Genomic DNA, 24,793 nt, shown 5'->3' with positions numbered 1-24,793 from the left:
TCGCTAGAATTGAGAAGGAGTGCAGGACCTCCATAAGACCCTCCACCAAGAGATAGAAGACATAAAAAAGAACCAGTTAGAGCTATTGGACTCACTAAATGGAAATAAAAATAGACCATCTGGAATAAATAGCAAGCAAGAGGAAGTAGAAGAAAGGATCAGCCACCTGGAGGACAGAGTCATGGAAAGCAATCAAGCCAAGCAGATGAGAGGGGGAAAAATACACAAAATGAAAATAGACCCAGGGAACTCAGCAACATTGTCAGGCCTAACAGTCGCATGATAGGGATCCCAGAAGGAGAAGAGTGAGAAAAGAGGGCAGATTTGTCTGAAGAAATAATAGCTGAAAACTTCCTGAATCTGGGGAAGGAAAGAGAAATCCAGATCCAGGAGTCACAGAGAGCCCCCAACACAACCAACCCAAAGAGGTCTGCACCAAGACACAAAGTAAATAAGATGGCCAAAAGTAGTGATAGAGAATTTTAAAAGCAGCAAGATAAAGGAAAGCAGGTACGTACAAGGGAAACCCCATATGGCTATCAGTGGGTTTTTCAGCAGAAACTATGGAGGCCAAAAGAAAGTGGCATGATAAATTCCAACTGTTAAAAAGAAAAAATCTACAGCCAAGAATACACTATCCAGCAAGGTTTTCATTTAGAATAGAGGGAGATATCGAGTTTCCCAGAAAAACAAAAATTAAAAGCAAAACCAGCCACGTCCCTGTCACACATGATGCCATCAACTTGTGGGTCCCAAATTCACAGTCCAGCCGCCCTCCTGCCCAAGTCAGCATGCACGGTCTGCCACCTGCTAAATGCCAAGCCAACATGCCTTCACCTCAGATTGCCAAGGGTTCAAATTGACACTCTTCCCCTCAAATTCCAGCCCCTGTGCTCAAGTTTGTGCACAAAAGTAGGCATAATTATAACAGCAGAATGAAGCAACCCAAACATCTATTTCTGTGGAATATAGAATGGATAAAAGAAGTGTGCTAGGCTGAGAACATGTCCAACAAGCACATCAAAGAACAATACATACAGCATGATTCTGGTTAGTGGAAAAAAAAAAACAACAAAAAAACCTGGGAAGAATAAAACAAGATGAAACCAGAGAGGGAGACAAACCATAAGAGACTTCTTAAGCATAGGAAAGAAACTGAGGCTTGCTGGAGGGGAGGTGGGGGGGGTGGATGGGGTTACTGGGTGGTGGGCATGAAGGAGGGCACATGATGGAATGAGCACTGGATGTTGTATGCAACTGATGAATCACTGAACTCTACCTCTGAAACTAATAATACACTATATTGTTAATTAATGGATAAAATTTAAAAAAAGGAAACCCCCCCCCCCAAAAAAAGATATGTCCTAGTTACACATTATTGAGACAGGAATTTCCTAATTTCTGGCATACCAGAATTTTACCTTCTGAAATTATACAATTTGATGTTTTCAATCTGTCCTTAGAAAAGTTGTTTAACATGAATGAACCTCAGTTTCTTTGTATAAAAAGTGAGGGTTGGGTGCCTGGGTGGCTCAGGTCATGATCCCAGGGTCCTGGGATTGAGTCCCACAGTCAGGCTCCCTGCTCGGCAAGAAGCCTGCTTCTCCTTCTCCCACTCCCCCTGCTTGTGTTCCTGCTCTTGCTATCTCTCTGTCTCTGTCAAATAAATAAATAAAATCTTTAAAAAAAAAGTGAGGCTAGTGGTAATATCTACCCATAGGGCTTTTGTAATAGCTAAATTAGAATACTGTAATTTCCCAATAAATAGTACTCATTACCATTGATACACTTTCTCATTTCTCCTCAAGTCTTAACCCTCCGAAGATAATAGGGATGGTGAGTCTCATTTTCAAGGGAAGGAAAATGGCATTTGCAAAAGTGACTTTCTTATGTTCATAAAAAATTAGGGGAGATACTGGTATAGAAATGTCCATCTATGGCAACAGACTGAACTGAGTCTGAGTCTGAAATTCCACTTTACTACATTTACAATTCCATTTACTACATTTCAGCTGTATGTCTTTGGGCATTTTAAATCTCCGAGTCCAAAGTGTCTCATCTAAACAAAGGCAGAAAATAATGTTTAGCTCATATGTCTGCAGTGAGAGTTAAATGAGATAATGAAGATAAAGCACCTAGTATCCAGCATTGTGGGATACTTTCTTCTCCCATCTCCTCTCCATTAATGGCTGTTTTTGAAAATATTTCAAAATAAAATGGTTTATAGAAAATAATCATTGTCATGGTTGAAAGTGGCATTAATGTGATTTTAATGCAATATCTATAATGAAGAAGCTAGTACTAGCAGTACAGTAAATAGCATGCTCACAGAGGGAGCTTCATAGTTTCTGATAAACATGATCCAATGTCTATCAAATCTTTCTATTCTAATCAAAATCTTTCTATTCTAATCAAATCTCTGGTATTAGGCAGGATAATTAATCTTCCACATGGACAATTTGTGAACTGCATTTTGCTTATACAGAAGGTTTATATGCTGAACTGTAATTCATTTTTTCAATTTTCTACTTCATTTCAATCACAGTGCTTCTTATAGGAGATGGGGTTTCCACTTAGCATGTTATTTTTAATTAGATGTAAAAGTCTTAATGAAATTTAAATTTTTAGCATTCCTTACTTTCAGAAGTGTAAACTCTGGGACACTTTGCAAATTAAAAAGTATAGTAATTCTCAAATTTTCAAAGATGGGGAGCACTAATTTACAAATACCCTTGAATAATCTAGTAACCTCTTTTATATAAACTGTATTAGATAGACAACACCACCAGACAAGAGCTTCTGGTAGTATTTGGTACCTATTATGGGGTCATGACTTCAATATGTATTGTCTCTAATTCTTACAACTCGACAAGAAGGTACTATTTTTCTTATTTTCCAAATGACGAAGCCCTGAAAAAAAGAATTCTTCAACTCTACTGGGAAATTCTAGCAAGTCTTCACAGTAGAGAGATCACTAAACTGTGTTTTCAAATGTGATCGGAAGCACATTAGATAAGAGATGAGAATGCCACATCTTTAGGAAATATTGTGAAACAGTTCAAATGGAAGAGAATGGTGACATCGAAGATGGACAGACAGGTAGGCCAAGTGGAAAGCTCCAGCCTAGGAGTTTGGTCTTAGTATAGTAAGGAGAATGTAATGCCATGGCTCTTTGCCATGTACTCTTTTAAATAATATAACCACCAGCCTTCATATCCCTGTGGAAGTCTTCCTTCATTTACACACCATATGGAAGTTCCTCAAAATACTGTAATGTGAATGGAAGAGATACACTATCTGAAATAACACATCCATCAGAGGGCTGCCAACCGGCTGTTCACGGTGAATCATTTAAATTTAAAATTTAGTGTTCCGCACATAAAAGTATGCAATCCCTGTTGAATTTCTGTAGCTCCCTGAAGACATGTCTTCTTTTTCCAGCTGCTGTGTTCATTTGCATTTCAGTATGAACATTTAGAGGTCAACTGCCTGAATTTCAGGCACAGTTATAAATTGGAGCCTCAGCAGGTATTGGAAATTGGTGTCCCTACATGTGTATGGATACAGCTCTAAGGTGCCAGTGTTGCCAGGCTTTCTGGCACAGGAAAGGCACAGTGTTAGGAAAGAGCATGAATGAGTTATGTGATGTCGGCAGTCCAATCCAGGCCTTTTGTAGACTATTTCTTTCTTTCCTGGTATCACTAATCTCTGATCCAAGCCCCAGATCACTTAACCTGTACTTTATTTTATTAATCTTAACCTCTGCTCCCAAGAAGCTAGCTGTATCTTCATTAGAACATACATGTCTCTGGTCCACCATATATTAAGTTCCATACAGGAGGTCTGTTCATATTCCTCCATCACTGATATGACTCATCATTATTGACAACATCGAACACTGTTCTGGGCACTGGAAAGTAAGATCAATGTGGGCCCCATCTGCATAGAACTCATTGCCTCATATGAACTAATCTCTGAATCTCGTGGTATCTTTTGAGACTTTTTGCACAAAATAGGTGTTTAGTAAATGTTAAATGAAGGAATGGGTTGCTCACTCTATGCCACAGCATTAGGAACTGTGGAGCACACAATGTACACAAGACAGTTTTAGCCTTCATATAGCTAATACTCTGTGATGGGCACAGACAAGCACATAGGTAATTCTAATGCATGGCAGAAAGTATATGTGTTGTAATAGAGGTATAAATACATTTCTGTGGGAGCACGTAACAACAAAAGATTTAATTCTGGCTTGGGGGATGTCCTGCCCTTCTGTCACAGTGAAAGCAAATGATTATGTCAGCCACTGAGTATAACTGGAATCCGTTTGCCGTATGCATAAGGAGTGAGTAGATTCAGAAAATAAATGATATCAGGGAGAATTTGTTTCCCTGCTATTTCTTTTTCTTTGCAATTTACAGTATGTTATTACATGACATCTTCCAGATTTATAATCTCCTTCCTAGAAAATACTTGAATCCCTTCCCTTACATCTTCCTTCCCTTTACTATCCTTCCCCTACTGGTGGGTATAGAAGAAATAATGAGGACAATCCAAAAGTGTTTTGGTGTCTAGGTTTAATGGCTAATGTAAAGAGTTGACTTGGGATTTTTAATTTTTTTTTTTAAATAAGTGTTCCTAGTTTCATTACTCTATGGTCATGGGTTAGTTTGCTGTAAAGAATTTTAAATCATGGTTTCCTTTGCCTCCCCTATGAAAATAACACTAGTCCAAAAGTTTAAGCACAAGAGGTCTGGGGCCAGCTGCCATTAACCAAAGGTATGCCTTTAGGGATATCCTTCTCCCTCCCATGGCCTTATTTCTCCATCTATAAAATGAGTTTATTGGACTATATTAGGAGTTCCCAAGATCAGAGGGGTATAAGGGCCAAAGAGATGATATAGGAGGGAGAAGCATTTACCATGTGAGAATGTGAAGCCAGTATTGTGACATCTTCTAGTTTTTTTCAAGAGAGTCTACTAAGCTGAATTCTCCTGTAAAATTTCCACAAAATAGTATTTAGCCAAACAAAACATATCTAAAGGCCAGTTCAGCCCAAGGGCTTCCTCTATGTCCCTTCTAGACTAGATGCTTTCTGGAGTCCCTTGTATCTTCTCTGATTCTGCATTGTGAAGACATTCTGATTTCCCTTTGTTTAGCAGCTACTAAGCCTCAATGTTCCGATTCCCCAGATGAATTAAAGAACATGTTTTGAGCACTGTAAAATTAAATTGTAATCACAGATTGGAGGATTTCAGTTTATGCTAATCCTTTTGGAGTCTTCTCATTTAATTAAACAATAGTAAAATTAGGATTGAATGTTAAGTGTGCAAAATCTGAGATCCAGTTTTGAGAAGAGAAATAAAAAGGGCACTGCCTCTCTTCCCTTGCTTCCATTTCTTCTGTGCGGGCGCTGTGAGGTGGCTCCTGCCTGGGAGTAGCTGTCTAGTTTGGATTGGCACAGATTCTCATGCCCATATTGGGCTGGCCCATAGTAGACCCTAAGAAATAATCCTCAAACAAAGCAAATACTGTTGAATAAAGTCCAGTTCTTTCGTGCATCAACATGCCAACTAATGAACATGCCCTCTCTTTCCTGCTGCTTAGTGGACGTGAAAAGAAGTCTAAATAAAATGAGCTGTTTTACTATGTGTGCTCTGGACCTTAACATTTTCCAAATAAAGTCAAACTCTTTGGGTCCCCACAAACTTCTATCACTGAGCCCATAAGTTATGTGCTAAGTGTTTCTGAGGACAGAAATACTGTTACTCATGTTTGTCTCATTAGCATCCATCACAGGGTCTGACGTATAGTATGGACTCAATAAATGTCTGTTTAATCAATAACTTAATTAATCTCTGAATGAATCAATGAATAAATTAAGTAAGATCCAGAATTTCTCTTAGGGCCTAAGCAGCAAGAACAAAGGAATTGAATAGAGCTCCGAATTCTATTAAGACATCTAAAGAAAGGCTGTGTCAACCAACAGAGAGTAAGGAGTTTGAAAATGTAGACAGAAGAACAGTAAAAGGTGGTTGGACCCTTACAGCTCTTCCAAATGATCACAGACAATCCCCATAGTCCATGTATAATCTCGTGAATCTGGATATTTTCATATATAATGTTATCTTCTAGAGAAAGTTGATTAACAAAGCAAAACCAGAAATCAGCCTGGTTAGCGTCAGGCTACAAGTTGGAACCCACCTTCTGTGGGCTTTGGTTCCACCATCAGCCCAGTTTTAAAAGCCTCTGTGCTGCTTTCAGAGTTTATTGCTCATGTGCTTCACTGAGTGGCTGGTCTTGTACCCAGGCAGTGTTCTATCCCAGAGTTCACGTCTCTAAACTTTGGTCGGCTAACTAGGGTCAAATCTATGCCTGCACAAATCAGGGGAGAGCCCAGGAGTTCACATTCAACTTTGTAGAATCACTGCCCTGAGCTCCCCCCTCAGCTCAGTCTGGCTCTAGAGACCAACCTTTCTACACCGGTATCTCCCGCTCCCCAGTCTCCCTGACATTTTTCAGCCTCTCCCATCCTGTCCTGGTCCTGGTGGGTAGAAATCTGAGGCTTTCGTCTCTACCTCTGTCCCTCACCTGTTCCTTTGGCTAGATTGCCATGGGAGTCATGTGGGGAGAGGCTAGAGAAAGGAAAAGAGCATTTGCCCGTACTCTAGGGACACAGTTCCTTTGGTCATACAGAAGGGATCCCACCCTGAGAGGGACAGGAGCTTACCCAGCCATGGTGGCCTTTGCCACCACCAGCTCTGCAGGGCTGCCCTGGGGCTCCCACAGGAAAACAGACAAATAAAAAACAAAAATGGAATTTCCTCCACTCTCTCTGATTTGTGAGGTGCCCCTTTCCACACTTCAGACCAGAAAACAGGGCTTCTCTTGGAGCTCTTTCTGCCTGAGCCTCAAACTAGTGCACGGTTCTGTGTTTTGGGCCACCTTTGCAACTGAGCCTGGAATACGGGAGGGAAAGGACCCAAGAATCTCATGCATGCTTCAGTGGTGTTTTAAATTCTGGTTTCCTTCCCCAATCCACCTGTTGCCATTTGCTTTTCAGGGCACGTACTGAATGGAGCACTGGGTGTTACACGCAAACAATGAATCATGGAACACTACCTCAAAAAATAATGATGTAATGTATGGTGATTAACATAACATAATAAAATAAAATAAAAATGTAAAAAAAAAAAAAGAATCCTCTGAAAGCTGCTCCCACTCATTCTGCCTCAGGCTTTTAGCTACGTTCAATGGGAGAACCTGGATGGAGAGGACTTACTCCATCTTGATCTTGACTGGGCCAAAATTTTTCTCATGTAGTTTTATGAGGTGATGTTTAGTGCTCTTGAACAAAGGAATGATTGCTCTAGTCCACTGATTTGACAATCTGAAGACCAGATCTGGTATTTGGTGACAGCCCATGAGACATCCTGTCATTCATCAGCCCTCATTCATGTACTTAACATCTATTAATAGTGTCATTTATGTGTCAGGTTCTGTGCTTGGCACAAGGGCTACATTCTGAATGACACAGAATCTTTGTCGTTAGGGAGTCCAGAGTGTACTAAAAACCGGCCAGAGGTCATCACTACCGGTGCCACAAGAGAACAAAGCAGAGCCTTAAGTCTAGACTAGAGACGTATAGGTAAACAGGCAATTTGTGTATTAGGGGGTTCAGTGTGTGATAAACGCCAGCATTGGTGCTGTGGGAGAGCAGAGCAAATCCTTAATTCTGAACTGGAAGAGGGTCATGACCAATTTCTGAGTGGAAGTGAGTCTTAGACCCACACAAATTAATAAGTAGGAAATCTGCAGGAAAGCAGGTTCCAGATATATAGAGTGAAATGCACAGAGGCCCAGATACAAAGGAGAAGAGTTTATTATGTGGCTACAAGAAGTTCCAAATATCTGGTGTATATAGAGTATCATGGATCAGAATTGAGGGGTAAATCAAGGGCAGAATAGAAAGTTCTTGAAAGTCAGGACAAGGTATTTAGGGTATAATTTGGTTATCAACTGAATGGTTTTAAAAGGAGACTAATAAAATCAGTTTTGTGCTTTAGAAAGACCACTCTACTGGGAGTCAGTAATACCTGTTAGGAGGCTATTGTAGTAACCCAAGTAAGAAATTATATAATTACTAATTATATAATTAGTTCTGGAACTAATAAAAAATAAACCATGCTATATCCACACAAGGAAACACTATACAGCTAGTAAAATAGTGTGGTGCCAGGAACTCAAGAAGGAGTCTGATGAATGAGATAGATCCAATCAGTCAGCTGCTCATGACAGTTCTGTTTTCAAAGTGGGCCCTGAATCTGAACACTTCTCACCATCTCTACTGCTATCACCCCCATCTAAGCCACCAGGGTCTGTTGCCTGGTCTGCCACATTGGCCACTGACTCATCTCCCTGTTCAACACACCCTGAACAGCACTTTGGATTCCCCACCCCCACTGACCTATTCCTCACACCTCAAAGGCACTCTAATCCACCTGGTTGCTTAAAATGAAAACCTGAATTAACCCTTGATTCTTCTTTTTCTTTAGTAGTTCACAACCAATTGACTAACATCCTATTCTCCCTGCTTCTGAATATACTTAGAATCCTATCCTAGACTAAGGTGCCATTGTCTTTTAGCTCCTATTTCCATACTCCCTAGGTTTTCCCACTCTCTTTCAATCTTCCATCCTCAAAGTAATGATATTTCTCTTATAGAAACACTCCAAAATTCTATATCATACAGCCCTTGTCTAGCTCCCTTAGCTCATATCCTACTTGTCTTCCCCTTACTCACTGTTTTGGCCTTTCTTTTATTCCTCAAAAACACGCTAGGCACACTTGCACCAGCAAATGCCTCTCTGCTTGGCAACACGCTTCTTCTAGATCTTTATATTTTGAACGTAAAGAAACAAACCAGATCATTTGTAACAGAACTTGGATCAGGGACCAAGTAATATAAATCATTTTATCAAGTGTTTTATAAGTATAAACTCAGTTAATCCTTGTATACATCTATTAGATAGGATTATTAAACCCATTTTTTTCTGGGCACAGAGAGGTTCATGGCCTAAGCCAAAGTCACACAGCTAGTAAGTAGCAGGCAGAGCTGTGATCCTAACCTGCTGCCTGGTTCCAGAATCTGTACTCTAAATCCACTATGCTCTGCTGCTCCTAGTAGTTGGCATGCATCTCTAACACAAAGTAAGGAATCTTGCAGATTCACCCCCTTCTGATGTGTGTGGAGTTAGGGAGCAGGTAGATATAGACAGAGATCGAAGCCTGAAGAAATAAGAGGCAGAAGAATTCCTTAATTAACCAAATTTCCCCACACACACTCAGAAATACTGAGTCTATCGCATTAATTATCCCTTGCACAAAAAGCTAGGCTTGCCAGCTATTAACAAGCATCTTGATTTCCTTAATTTCTTCATCTATTGTGGAAAAAGCTCCCAGAACTCATTGAGTTTTATGAAGTTAAAGCATTTTTAAAGTATTTATTTTGTTGTCACACATTTATTTTGTTGTCACACATTGTGCCCGAGCTCTCTCAGCTACCAAAAGGTGATAACTTAGCCTTGAGCTGCTGCTTCTAATGGAGGAAAAAGGCTGGTACCCAGGTGAAGTGGTATAGGCAGAATTTAGACTTGAATTTCTATTAATTCTGTTGCATCCAGAATGTTAAAACAGATTAAGATGTTTTTCTTTAAAAATTCATGCATCAAAATGACTTAAGGAGAAATTACAAAGGTTAAATTTACATTAGTTTTCTTCTGGCAGGCTTTGTTAGTTTGTTTTTGAATTTGCAATCCTTTGGTATTTCCAATGACAAGGGAAAACAGTTACCAGGAACTTCCCCAAGACCCTAATGCTGTCCAAACAGGCCAGTTGTTTCCAGATGCCCAGTAACAACAAATGATACAACAGACTGTGCACAACCAGTGTGTCCTTTGGTTTTTGAGCTCTTGCTTTTGGTCAGCCCCTTTGTATGTCCCTGGGCCGAGGTTTTAGGCAGCGCTAGTGGGCATTATTCAAGGGAACATAAACATAACACTTTCCAGGAAAGATCCAATCTTGTTACCAGTTTTTTTTTCCCCCTCACTTTATCTCTTAATTAGAAAAATTTTAGGGGCACCTGGGTGACTCAGTCGTTAAGTGTCTGCCTTCGACTCAGGTTATGATTCCAGAGTCCTAGGATCAAACCCCGCATCGGGCTCCCTGCTCCATGGGAAGCCTGCTTCTCCCTCTCCCACTCGCCCTGCTTGTGTTCTCTCTCTCACTGTGTCTCTGTCTGTCAAATAAATAAATAAAATCTTTAAAAAAATTTTTTTAAAGGTGATACAGTAATATTATGCAGAGACTATTTCTATTGAAAGTGATATAGTATAGCAAAAAGGGCACCAATCTTCGTGTTAGAAATTTGTGTCTACTTCTGATTTTATCTGCATAACCTTGGAAAATGTACTTAAACTGTCTACAGCTCAGTTTCTTTTTTCTTTTTTTTGCTTTTTTTTTTTTTATTATGTTATGTTAGTCACCATACAATACATCATTGGTTTTTGATGTGATGATCCATGATACATTGTTTTCGTATAACACCCAGTGCTCCATGTAATACATGCCCTCCTTAATACCCATCACCGGGCTAACCAATCCCCCCTCCCCCCTCCCCTCTAAAACCCTGTTTGTTTCTCAGAGTCCATAGTCTCTCATGGTTCATCTCTCCCTCCGATTCCTGCCCCCTTCATTTTTCCCTTCCTTCTCCTAATGTCCTCCATGCTATTCCTTATGTTCCACAAATAAGTGAAGCCATATGATAATTGACTTTCTCTGCTTGACTTATTTCACTTAGCATAATCTCCTCCAGTCCCATCCATGTTGATGTAAAAGTTGGGTATTCATCCTTTCTGATGGCTGAGTAATATTCTATTGTATATATGGACCACATCTTCTTTATCCATTCATCTGTTGAAGGGCATCTCGGCTCTTTCCACAGTTTGGCTATTTCAGACATTGCTGCTACGAACATTGGGGTGCATATGGCCCTTCTTTTCACTACATCTGTGTCTTTGGGGTAAATACCCAGGAGTGCAATTGCTGGGTCATAGGGTAGCTCTATTTTTAAATTTTTGAGGAACCTCCACACTGTTTTCCAAAGTGGCTGTACCAACTTGCATTCCCAGCAACAGTGTAAGAGGGTTCCCCTTTCTCCACAACCTCTCCAACATTTGTTGTTTCTTGCCCTGTCCATTTTTGCCATTCTAACTGGTGTAAGGTGGTATCTCAATGTGGTTTTGATTTGAATTTCCCTGATGGCTAATGATGATGAACATTTTTTCATGTGTCTGTTAGCCATTTGTAGGTCTTCAGAGAAGTGTCTTTTCATCTCTTCTGCCCACTTTTTGACTTGATTATTTGTTTTTTGGGTGTTGAGTTTGAGAAGTTCTTTATAGATCTTGGATACCTTTATCTGTAGTGCCATTTGCAAATATCTTCTCCCATTCTGTGGGTTGCCTCTTTGTTTTGTTGACTGTTTCCTTTGCTGTGCAGAAGCTTTTTATCTTGATGAAGTCCCAAAAGTTCATTTTTGCTTTTGTTTCACTAGCTTTTGGAGATGTATCTTGAAAGAATTTGCTGTGGGTGATGTCAAAGAGGTTACTGCCTATGTTCTCCTCTAGGATTTTGATGGATTCCTGTCTCACATTGAGGTCTTTCATCCACTTTGAGTTTCTCTTTGTGAATGGTGTTAGAGAATGGTCGAGTTTCATTCTTCTGCATGTGGCTGTCCAATTTTCCCAGCACCATTTATTGAAGAGACTGTCTTTTTTCCATTGCATGTTTTTTCCTGCTTTGTCAAAGATTATTTGACCATAGAGTTGAGGGTCCATATCTGGGTTCCATTGGTCTATATGTCTGTTTTTGTGCCAGTACCATGCTGTCTTGGTGATCACAGCTTTGTAATATAGCTTGAAATCGGGCAACGTGATGCCCCCAGCTTTGTTTTTCTTTTTCAACATTTCCTTGGCGATTCGGGGTCTTTTCTGATTCCATACAAATTTTAGGATTCTTTGCTCCAGCACTTTGAAAAATGTCATTGGAATTTTGATCGGGATGGCATTGAAGGTATAGATTGCTCTGGGTAGCATAGACATTTTAACAATGTTTATTCTTCCAATCCATGAGCATGGAATATTTTTCCATCTTTTTGTGTCTTCTTCAATTTCTTTCAGGAGTGTTTTGTAGTTCCTAGAGTATAGAACTTTTACCTCTTTGGTTAGGTTTATTCCGAGGTATCTTATGGTTTTTGGTGCTATTGTAAATGGAATCGTTTCTCTAATTTCTCTTTCTACAGTTGTGTTGTTAGTGTATAAGAAAGCAACTGATTTCTGTGCATTGATTTTGTATCCTGCCACATTACTGAATTGCTCTATGAGTTCTAGTAATTTGGGGGTGGAGTCTTTCGGGTTTTCCACATAAAGTATCATGTCGTCTGTGAAAAGAGAGAGTTTGACTTCTTCTTTGCCAATTTGAATACCTTTTACTTCTTTTGTTGTCTGATTGCTGTTGCTAGGACTTCTAGTACCATGTTGAACAATAGTGGCAAGAGTGGGCATCCTTGACATGTTCCTGATCTTAAGGGAAAGGCTCTCAGCTTTTCCCTATTGAGGATGATATTTGCTGTGGGTTTTTCATAGATGGATTTTATGAACTTGAGGAATGTTCCCTCTATCCCTATACTCTGAAAAGTTTTAATCAGGAAACAATGTTGTATTTTGTCAAATGCTTTTTCTGCATCAATTGAGAGGACCATATGGTTCTTCTCCCTTCTCTTATTAATGTGTTCTATCACATTGATTTGCGAATGTTGGACCACCCTTGCATCCCGGGGATAAATCCCACTTGGTCGTGGTGGATGATCCTTTTAATGTATTGTTGGATCCTATTAGCTAGGATTTTGTTGAGGATTTTGGAATCCATATTCATCAGGGATATTGGTCTGAAATTCTCCTTTTTGATGGGGTCTTTGCCTGGTTTGGGGATTAAGGTAATGCTGGCCTCATAGAATGAGTCTGGAAGTTTTCCTTCTGTTTCTATTTTTTGAAACAGCTTCAGTAGAATAGGTATTATTTCTTCTTTGAATGTTTGGTAGAATTCCCCAGGGAATCCATCAGGCCCTGGACTCTTGTTTCTGGGGAGGTTTTTGATCACTGCTTCAATCTCATTACTGGTTATTGGCCTGTTCAGGTTGTCAATTTCTTCCTGTTTCAGTCTTGGCAGCTTATAGGTTTCCAGGAAGGCCTCCATTTCATCCAGATTGCTCAGTTTATTGGCATATAGTTGTTGATAATAATTTCTAATAATTGTTTCTCTTTCCTTGGTGTTAGTCGTGATCTTTCCCCTTTCATTCATGATTTTATTAATTTGGGTCCTTTCTCTTTTCTTTTGGATGAGTCTGGCCAGTGGTCTCTCGATCTTATTAATTCTTTCAAAGAACCAACTTCTAGTTTCATTGATCTGATTTAATGTGTTTCTGGTTTCTAATTCATTGATCTCTGCTCTAATTTTAATTATTTCTCTTCTAAAGCGTGACTTAGGCATCGTTTGTTGCTTTTTCTCTAGTTCTTTAAGGTGTAGAGTTAGTTGGTGAATTTGGGATTTTTTTATTTTTTTGAGTGAGGCTCAGATGGCTATGTATTTCCCCCTTAGGACCGCCTTTGCAGTATCCCATAGGTTTTGGACCAATGTGTTTTCATTCTCATTGATTTCCATGAATTGTTTAAGTGCTTCTTTGATTTCCTGGTTGACCCAAACATTCTTGAGCAGAGTGGTCTTTAGCTTCCATGTGTTTGAATTTCTGTCAAATTTTTTCTTGTGATTGAGTTCCAGTTTTAAAGCATTGTGGTCTGAGAATATGCAGGGAATAATCTCAATCTTTTTGGTATTGGTTGAGACCTGAGTTGTGACCCAGTATGTGGTCTATTCTGGAGAAAGTTCCATGTGCACTCGAGAAGAATGAGTATTCTGTTGTTTTAGGGTGGAATGTTCTCTATATTCTATGCGGTCCATCTGGTCCAGTGTTATCATTCAAAGCTCTTGTTTCCTTGTTGATTTTCTGCTTAGATGATCTGTCATTGCTGAGAGTGGAGTATTGAGGTCTCCTACAATTAACGTATTGTTATCAATATGACTCTTTATTTTGGTTAACAGTTGGCTTATGTAGATGGCTGCTCCCATGTTTGGGGCATAGATATTTACAATTGTTAGATCTTCTTGTTGGATAGACCCTTTAAGAATGATATAGTGTCCTTCTGTGTCTCAAGTTACAGACTTTAGTTTAAAATCTAATTTGTCTGATATAAGAATTGCTACCCCAGCTTTCTTTTGAGGTCCACTGGCATGGAAGATGGTCTCCATCCCTTCACTTTCAGTCTGGATGTATCTTTAGGTTCAAAATGAGTCTCTTGTAGGCAGCATATGGATGGGTCCTGTCTTTTTATCCAATCTGCAACCCTGTGCCATTTTATGGGAGAGAGTGATTATTGAAAGATATGAATTAATTGTCATCATGTTGCCTGTGAAGACGTTGTTTTTATAGATTGTCCCTGTAAATTTCTGTTGTAGATCACTCTTGGGGTCTTTCTCCTTTTATAGAACCTCCATTAATATTTCTTTCAGGGCCAGCTTAGTGGTCACATACTCTGTCAGTTTCTGCCAGTTGTGGAAGCTCTGCATCTGTCCATCCATTCTAAATGACAGCCTTGCCTGATAAAGTATTCTTGGCTGCATGTTCTTCTCGTTTAGTACCCTGAATATGTCTTGCCAGGCCTTTCTGGTTTGCCAGGTCTCTGGGGATAGGTCTGACATTATTCTGATGTTCCTCCCTCTGTATGTAAGGAATCTCTTCCCCCTAACTACCCTTAAAATGGTTTCCTTGGTTCTAAGATTTGCAAGTTTTACTATTACATGTCGGGGTGTTGGCCTGTTTTCCTTGATCTTGGGAGGGGTCCTCTCTGCCTCTAGGCCACGAATTAGGGAAGTTCTCAGCTACGATTTGCTCAAATACATCTTCTAGTCCTCTCTCTCTACTCCCTCCGGGATTCCAATTATTCTGACATTGGAACGCTTCACGGTGTCACTTATTTCTTTGATTCTATTTTCATGGATTCTGAGTTGTTTTTCCCTGGCCTCCTCTTTTCCCTTTTTATCTATTATATTGCCTTCCAGGTCACTTATTCATTCTTCTTCCTCACTTACCCTAGCTGTTAGATTATCTAGATTGGATTGGATCTCACTGATAGCATTTTTAAGTTCTGCCAATTCAGCTTTCATTTTTGCCCTTAGAGGCTCTATGTTGCCATTAATTGATTTCTCCATTCTAGCCATTGTCTTCACAATTGCTAGCCTGAATTCCATCTCTGACATCTTGGTTATATCTGCATCCATTTGTAAATCTGTGGCATAAGTCATAATCTCTGAGTCTCTTCTATTTTGGGGGTTCCTCCTCCTAGTCATTCTGTTGAGTGGTTGAGGAAATGTATAGAGTCCAATTTATTGACCAGAACCCAAGCAAGATGCACCTGTTTTCTAGGGACCTTAGGGTTGCTGGCCTCTTGTTTTCCCAGCCTGTCTTCTGGGGGAGGGGCCTGCCACGCTGTTACTCAGGCAACCCTGTTTGGGCGGAGTTGTCCTGGCCCCCTGTGGTGGGGGATGGGCTCAGTGGGAATCAGTTTTGGGGGCTTTTGTTCTCTGGTGGCTTTCCCTGGCATCTTTCCACATCTCTTCCACGAGTCAGAGCAGAAGAGACTGTTTCCAACCCTCTGCTCAGAGCAGAGAGATCGCAGTCTGTTCTTCAGTGGGCTCTCCAGGCCACACTGTCTCCATTTCTGTCCGTGCTGCTATAAACTACAGCATCCTGGGTTGTGCGCCCCTCCACAGTGCTCCCAGTCCTTGCCTCCAGGTCAGGGCACATCTCTGCCCTTTGTGCTTCTAAAACCACCAGCCATTCCCAGTTCGAACGTGACCCCGCTGCTCCGGTTCCTGACCCAGGGACTGCCCTAAAGTCCTTTCCCCACTGCTACCAGTCTGTGAGTCTGTGCCCCGTCCGTGTAGTATCCCCACAGCCAGGCACCCTCCTGCTGCCATTTATCCTCCAATATCTGCCCGTGGAATCACGGCTCCCATTTCGTACCTCAAAACCAACTGTCTGTGATATTCTGTTTGTAGAGATCCAGATCTTCTTACATCTCAGGCTGATTTCATGGGTGCTCAGTAGTGGTCTGGTAGATATCCAGCTCAATTCCGGTGACCAGTTGAAATAGGGTTCCCTACTCCTCCACCATCTTTCCTCCTCCCCCTCTACAGCTCAGTTTCTTTATCTCTGCAGTATGAATACAGTATTGCAGCACATCACTGATATATGCAAAAATTATTTTGAAAAGAGCCAAGCAAAAATGCAAATTTTCATTCTTGCCCCCATTTAATTCAACAAACAGAGCAGTAACCATGCCCTAAGCACTGTGATTTGATTTACAAATGAATAAGGCACACATGTTGCCTTTGTGCCAGTTGCTGTCTAACACAGACAAGGCATAAAGAAAAATCAGGAAGGGCACATGGAAAGATGACTGCCTGAGAGCTCTACTGCACATCCTGTCAGGCAAGACCTTTGGCTTGCTTTCATTCTCCAAAGGCTCGACCACACATCATAGTGGCTAACAATCGTTATGATTTACATTTTGGTACAGTGACTATTTACGAAGCATCTACCTTGTGCCAGGTGCTGTGCGAGGTAGTTATGACTTATCACCATTTAACAGATGATTAAATGGAATCTTAGAGAATTTAAGTAACTTCCCTAAGTCTCAGAGCTAGGAAGACATAAAGCATTTCCCTCCTCTGCTCATAAGAGAAAAAAAAAATAAAGAGAATGAGAATCAAACCACCACCTCTCTAGAAGCCATAGAAGCAACTATTGCTGACCTCTGATAGTGGGTTGGGAGGCTGAGGTGATGTGTGAGTAACACATCTACTTAAGGCATTAGAGGAAGGTAGGAGATGGACTGACATGGGGAATGGATGCTTCAAATTCTACCTCCCCTAAGTGTGCCCACATTTCTATAGTATGGTGTGCAGGGTGCCTGAGAGAGAGAGATATAGAGAAAGTGACAGGGAGTTCAGAAGGGCGAGATTAATTTTAGTATCTGCCATGGTGGTCCTCATGAAGGAAATGTTCCTGGAACCTTTAAAACTGGATAGAATTCGTGTTAGTGGGGTCAAGAAGGAAAAGAAAATAGAAGGGAATAGTCTAGTTAGAAGGAACAGTTCTTTATTCAACAGATATTTTGGGGGGACCCACTATGTGCGAGACACTGGTCTAGGCACTGAGTAGTGAACAAAACTGGAAATAAAATCCCTGGCCTCACAGAGTTTACATTTTAGTGGGTAGATGAGATAGACAATAAAAAGACAAACATGTAGCATTTTAGATGGTGGTAAGGAGAAAAATATTGCCAGGAAAGGAGGTAGGGAGTATGGGGGGTGGGAGGGGGATTGGAAATGAGATTTAGACAGGATGTCTCCAGAAGGTCTCACAAAGAGGATAATATTTGAGCAAAGACCTGCACTGAGGAGGAAACAGATTCTGCAGATTTCTGTGGCAGAGCATTCTGGGTAGAAAGAACAGCAAGTACAGGGCCCAGAGGCAGGGGCACCCCTGAATAGGTGAAGACCGGAAAGGAGATTAGTGTGGCTAGAGAGAAATCATTTAAATGTAGAGTGTTAGGAGATGGAGTCAGAAGGTTGAGGGAGGGAGCGCCATGAGTCAAGTTTCTATATGTCTTCAAAGGTCATGGCAAGGACTGTGGCTTTTACTTTCAGTAATAAAGAAGCCACTGGAAATTTCGATCAAAAGAGTGTCATGATCTGATTTACATTTTAAGGGAATTTTTCTGGCTATTGTGTTGAAAATTGGCTGGAGTGGGGGAGGATAGGCAAAAGTAAAATGAGACCAGTCAAAAGACTGTCACTGTAATCCAGACAGGAGATGATAAATCTGGTAGAAGTAGATGGGTGTGAAGTAGTTTAATTCTAGATATATTTTAAAGATATATCAAATAAGAGTTGAGAAGGTATGAAGAAAAGAGGAGTGAAAAGTAATCCCAAAGTATTTGACTAAGTACCTAGAAGTATCAAGTTTCCATTGGCAGGAGGGGAAATGTGGAAGTATTGAGACAGCCTGTGTAGAGAAGGAAATTGTAAGAATTGGTTGGAAAGTAGCCTGGGTGCAGTGTCTAGTCCTTAGATGGAAACAGGATTCCCCATATTAGACTTATGTCAGGATGAGCCAAGCTGTTTTCCCTGTTTCTCTGCTCAGGGAAACAAAGTATCAGCATTTGGGGATATGTGAAGAAGTGGGATAATATGCCTCTTCAGTTTGAAAAGTCATGAAGAACCATGCTACTTTGGAAAATTCCTTTTTATCTCTCTTACAGAAAACTTTTCCCCAAGTAACAAACCCTGTCTTTACTTTAGCTGTGCCTTTCACCTTCTTACCATATTCTCCTTATATGTGTCAATCCTCCCCATTTTTCGCTCACCAGGCCTGGTAGTAGATTCTGCCTCTTAGACCATAATGCCCATAACCATGGCCTCCCCCTAGGCAAGGCCACCTTCAGCTATCATGCAGATCATTGCATCTCCTCTTCATAGGTCTCTCTGGCTCCACTCCCACAGCCCTTTCAAACTTTCTCCACACTGTAGCCAGACTGGTCTTCCTGACATAGAAATCTGATCATGCCCCTTGTTAGTTAAACACTGCAAAGGATCCCAATGATCTGATGATAAAGTGTAGCAATCTTAATGTAGCTTAGCAGTCCTTCCCTCCTCTGCTCCTTTAGCTCTCCCCATTCTCACATCTCCCATGTCATGTTCTGGACATGCCACCCTTCTTAAAGTGTCCCAAACACAGCATGCTCTATCTCATCTATGAATCTTCAAACACTCTTCCCTCCACTCTTCATCCAGTTGATACTCAGCCATAATAGTTAGCATCAGTGAGCTTCTGGATCTGGTGCCCCTCCCAACTCAGTCCTGCCTCCACACTTATCAAACCACACTGCAATGGCTTGCTTAAATTCTCACGTGCCCTCTAGACTCTAGGGCAAGAATCATATTTATCTTGTTCAACATTGTGTCCCTCATTCCCAGCAGGTTCCGAGCAGTCAGAAGTAACAGGCACTCATTCCATACTTACTGAATCAGTAAGCCAGACCAAGTGTTAGTTCTTCAATGAAACTTTCCCAAGAGCCCTCCATTGGAAGGGATCTCTCCCTCTTTGGGCCTCCATAGATTTTACCTCCACATGTGTTACAGATACATCACCTTTGAACTTTCACTATAGTTACATAATTTACCTCTATTATTGAACAAGTTTCTTCTTAAGTGCAGAATCCATGCCCAATTCACCTTTGTTTTGTCCCTAGATCATCAACCACACAGCTTTTTGTATGCTCAGACTCCAATAACTAATTAATTAATGGAGCATAAATGTTAGATTATATTAGATTATATTTTAGAATTTCCAAATGGAGAGCATATGCTTTGAGGTTGGAAGTGGTGCATGATAAATCCAAACAGGTAAGTTGAGGCAAGATGGTAGAAAATCTAGTTTGCTAAGCTAGGACTTAATAGTTTGGAAACTGGAGATTTGTTGTGGATTTCTACTCCAAGGAGTTATATTATCATAGTTGAGTACTAAGGAGATTAATCTGTCCTTAAGATAAATTTTCTGGTACAGAAATACAGTGCTCTCCTGCATCCATCTCCAGAGATTGGTAATAGAGGAAGTGAACCTTGTTACTGTTGGGAATTCAGGTCGTTCTTCAAGGTTTTCAGGGGAGAAAAACCTGGAAATAGAAGACAATTAGTAGGCATACTATGCTGGCACCTGTATCTTTGCATTTACTCTGGTCTAACTCTGATAAATTGCTCCTGTGAATTCTCCAATTATTCAGAATCCATGGAGAGAGCTATAGTAGAATTAAATCTCATAGTTAATCCATAATTTTTCTCAACAGGTTCTCTGACTCTGAGAACACATCATGTTCAAGATTCCAAAATGGGATTTGTGATCAATGCGATCTATTCCATGGCCTATGGACTCCACAACATGCAGATGTCCCTCTGTCCAGGCTATGCAGGCCTTTGTGATGCAATGAAGCCAATCGACGGACGGAAACTTTTAGATTCCCTGATGAAAACCAATTTTACTGGAGTTTCTGGAGATATGATCTTATTTGATGAGAATGGAGACTCTCCAGGAAGGTACTATTAGACAATATTTTCTCCTCTAGACAATAGCACCTGAACAGTCATCCGTTGATCCTGATGTGCCTGTTTCTCTCCTTTGTGGTTATCTAGGCTTACTGGTCATATTTGGCCAGCTCCGACATCACAAAGGGATTAAAGATAGAGAAGGGGAGCCCTATTTTCTGTGGTCAGGTACACATATTGATGCTGACTTCCAAAACAGGCTCTTGGGATCATCCCATTTCAGAGACCCACCCTTAGAGACAGGAGCCTCACATTATGGTAGAAACTCAAAAACCAGCCCTGTGGTTTCTCTGTACATGTTTTCCATGTTATTCTCTGTATTCTGATCTCCTCATGGGCCATAGAACTATTCTGAAACAGGAACAATTCCATTTATCGTAATTCAGAAATCGGGCTGAGGTGCTGTTACATTGTTTGCTGTACCTATAGTAAGTTATAAGTCATTTTATTTTATTATCCTTTAGCTGGAGGACTTTCTCCTTTCTCGAGGACTAAATTGTCTTTTACTCTGAAATTCCACATTTCATTATTTATAGAGGAGCCTGAGAAATATGAACTTACTCATTATTACAGATCAGCCTCAGGGAAGTCATTAGGTAAATAGAACTTACCAGAATTCACATCTATCTCATACTCTAAATTCTTAAGTGACTCTACACATGAGACTTTTAATCCATGAGGGATATTGTCACTGAAAAGATATTCTGAGCTGTAGCAGGGCTGGCTCTTCACTCTGCCTTACATCGGCACAATCAGGGTCCTGTGGTCTCCCACTGTAAAATCACAAGTATTCTTCCAGCAACAGTTTATTCTTGACATGCATGCTTGGAGAGGGTATCCTTACACTCTGTTTGCAGTGGATCCTGCCAAGAGGTTTCATGACTTGGTCCATAACTCACACCCCATGTGCCCACCCATGTACCAGCCACCTTGGTTCTAGCTTGTCTCCATGTTATTGAGGTGAACTGGAGCTGGTCCCTGAGGCAGCTCTTACCACGTTACAAGCTGAACTTCTAAGTGACAGCTAGTTCCAAGTCATGCAGCCAAGAGGAAAGCTATATATTTTTCTCTCTTCTAGAGACTTGAAGAATATTTCTCCAAGCAGGCTCTTTGCCAAGATAAGCTGACTTTTCATATACAGTTTTCTTCTTTTTGGCTGTTCAGTATACCCATGGGGAACAGGGAATACAAGCATTTTATCAGGGCCACAGAAAATTTCACATTTGTCATAAGGCTTCATAGAGCAGGTCAACCAATGAGCTCAGTCTGTAGGCTCAAGTCAAGACCTAGTCCCTGATATCTGCACATGGATTTATTATTCTTGTGAGCATACCTATAGCACTGACATTAGCTTGGGACTTGCTCATAAACTTTGATGACTACACTCCAAATATTCAAAGAGTTTTCATGTCATGCCCCCAAGCCAGTTCCACAAAACCAGATAGTGAAGAAATGTCTCAGCTCTATTCCAGTGGGAGACTTTAATGGATCAGACAGAACATCACTGTCTCATTCATAATCCTCCAAATATGCTGTAATGGGGTGCATTTAGGACATTGTTTCTTAATCTTTTTTAGAACGTGAATCTCTGTAAGACTCAGATGAAATTTATAGATATTCTCTAAAGGACAATATACATAAAATTTTGCAAACAATTTCTAAGAATTCACAATTGCTCAGAGACTTTCCACATATTTCAAAGGTTGGGTGTTACAGTAACCCATTAATAAATAATCTGAATTGGCCTCTGAGGACATGAACCAGACTCAGGAAGGTGGTTTGCAGCATTTTTATTTTTCCAATTAATCCAGTTTTATTTACAAAATAACTAAATTAATATTTATTGAACATGTGTTCTGAGCCAAACACTTAGCTAAGTCCTCTACATTTTAATCCTATGAGGTAATGTTATCATTCTCTTTTCTAGCTGAAGGCTCACAAACTGAGGCTTACAAAGATTAAGTGACTTCCCCAAAGATACAGTCTAATACATGACAACCAAGATTCTAATTCAATCTCTGGACTTCACCCCTAACCTTATCCAACCAGCCTGCCAATTAATCAACCAGGACCAAAATTAAAAAACTACTATTTTTTGAGAAATGTATTGGTAGGCATTCTGTTGTTATTTCTGTGGAGTAAAAGTTACGGTTCTGCTGGGTCAAAGACATTCCAAACTGGTCAATGAACCAGAGGAGCCTGGGTGACTAGAGAGTCCCCTAAAATGCCAGAGGCACAGAAGGAAGATCTTAAACAAGAGGAAACAGGGACAGGTAGCAACCTACTCTGGCAAACACACTCATAGACCATTAGAGAGTTCATTTTCACCACTGCTATTAAACCTCACATTGAATCAGAGTACTATCAGTCCACAATTCTTTAAGGAAACCCTTGGGGCCAGGTATGTTACAGAATTGAGAATTTTTCCATTTAGAAAAGGAAACACAGTCCTCTAATGCCACCAGCACACTGTGGAGCAGCACTCTTTAATCAACATGTTAATATCTCTGTAGTAAAACATACAAGTAGTCACACAAGGTGTGATAAATAGGCAATACAGAGCCTCATTACAGGGCAGGTCAAGTTCTCTCACCAGATAAGTTCAGATTGGGTCATGTTTTGCTGCCAAGTGAGTTATAAAAATATAATCTTCAGAGCTCTAAGGATTTCGGAATTACAGATAAGAAATATGGACCTTGACTATTTACCACCAATGGTATAGACCACAGGTCAGCAAACTGTGGTCTGCAGGCCAAATGGAGTCTGCTGTCTGTTTTCATAAATCAGGTTTTATGGGAACACAGTCACACCCACTTATTTAGAGCCTGTCTCTGGCTGCTTTCACACTACATGGGCAGCGTTGAGTAGTTTCAGCCGAGACCATCTCACAAAGCTTCACAATATTGACTGTCCCTTTAGAGCAAAAGTTTTCTGACCCTCTTAGAGAGAGTCCATTGAGAACTACGGTTTTAGAGGCCTAGCCACTGCCTGGGACTGACCATAATTGGGCAGGGGAAACATGGAGAGTCAACATCAGAACATCGGACTAAGTACAACTGACTATTTAAAGCAAGAATTTTAACATTATATTGTGGGATTGATAAGTATGGGGATGTAAACTATTTGGCAACCAGCATAAAGAAAGGGGGTCTAGAATTCTACAACGGCAAGTTTCTTATAATTTACATTAAGTGACACAACATTAACTTTAAGTAGAATAAGATAAAGAAAGAATGCATATTCAATCCCTTAACAAGAGGAATAGCTAAAAAGCCAATAGAATACTTTTAAAAAGTTGACTAATCCAAGAGGCAAGAAAAGAGGAATGGGTGGATGGAAACAGATGTGACAAGTAGAAAGTAAGGCTAGAACACTAGAAATTTGAAGATACTGAGCTGGTTTGCACAAGGGTTCTTAATATGTGGCTCTGCCCACAGAAGGACCACAGAGATGATTTGTTTTTAATTTCCTAGCTTTCCTTGGGGCAAAAATGGAGTCTCAGAGAAAGGAAGAGTTGCGCCCACTCTCATGCAGTCAACTAGTAATAGAACAAGGACAGTATGCAATTCCCAGGCACAATCATTAAATTCAAATGAGGAGAATGTAACTTAGTTTTCTTTTCTTTTTTTCCCCATTTTCTTTATGTTACATGTGAAATGGTTCTATGTATATCCTGGAAAAGGATTTCATTATTAGTTACCATTAAAGGACTTGGTCAAAACCACCTTGTGGTTTCTCTCTAATCTCTGATAATCCAACCCCAAAGACACAGATCATTGTAATTGCTTTGTTGCATGGACTGGAGCTTAAAGTGTCTATTTTCTAGAGCAATAGACAATTTACCACATATTTAAGAATCAAACCCTAAAACACACACACACACACACCTCAGCATTAGAATTCTAGACTGAGAGGATAAAGGAGCTATATAAATCTAAATTTCTGCACAATCCCTTCCCCCTCATGATGTTGCCATTTTCTTGACAATCTTGCTTCAGCCCCTTGGGTAAAGAAAACCTCACTATCTTCTGAGGAAGGAAGGCTGCTCTAATTTTCAGAGAGTTTAACCACTTAGAAAGTTCTTTAGTTCTGCTAAACTGAACCCTGCCTGCCTCTAGTTTCTATTTAGTGCTTTAATAGGACTTTTTTTTTCTTTTTGGTTAGAACACATTTTACCTGTTTTATTTTGGTTTTGAATGCTATATAAAATTCATTTTTAAAAAAATTCAGTATATTTTGACTATGAACTGTGGCCAGTTAAGGAAGAGCTACAAGGGGAGGCAGAGAGAAAGGAGAAAGAAGGGAGAGATATTACAGAAGACAGGTCACATATACCACACAGTGATGAGAAAGAAGTTTCAGGAGCAGAAAGATGTAGAAACCAAGAGGCTCAGTGAAAGAGAGCAAGAGAGCAAGACAGTGAGAAAGAGAGGGAATTGAATAATGGGAAAACAAT

General features: G+C 40.3%; 1 protein-coding gene across 1 annotated transcript in view; it reads left to right on the top strand.

The window, feature by feature from the left end:
- GRM5 (glutamate metabotropic receptor 5) overlaps positions 1–24,793 on the top strand; it is a 576,450-nt gene that overhangs the window by 448,289 nt on the left and 103,368 nt on the right. Inside the window, exon 5 of the mRNA XM_021679107.2 lies at positions 20,082–20,328. Within this exon, the coding sequence (XP_021534782.1) occupies positions 20,082–20,328 (247 nt within the window). The remainder of the gene's footprint in view (positions 1–20,081; positions 20,329–24,793) is intronic.

This window comes from Neomonachus schauinslandi, chromosome 11 (assembly GCF_002201575.2).
Source record: "Neomonachus schauinslandi chromosome 11, ASM220157v2, whole genome shotgun sequence".
Lineage (NCBI taxonomy): Eukaryota > Metazoa > Chordata > Mammalia > Carnivora > Phocidae > Neomonachus > Neomonachus schauinslandi.
Note: the sequence above shows the minus strand (reverse complement) of the source record. Positions and strands in the feature narration are given on the sequence as shown.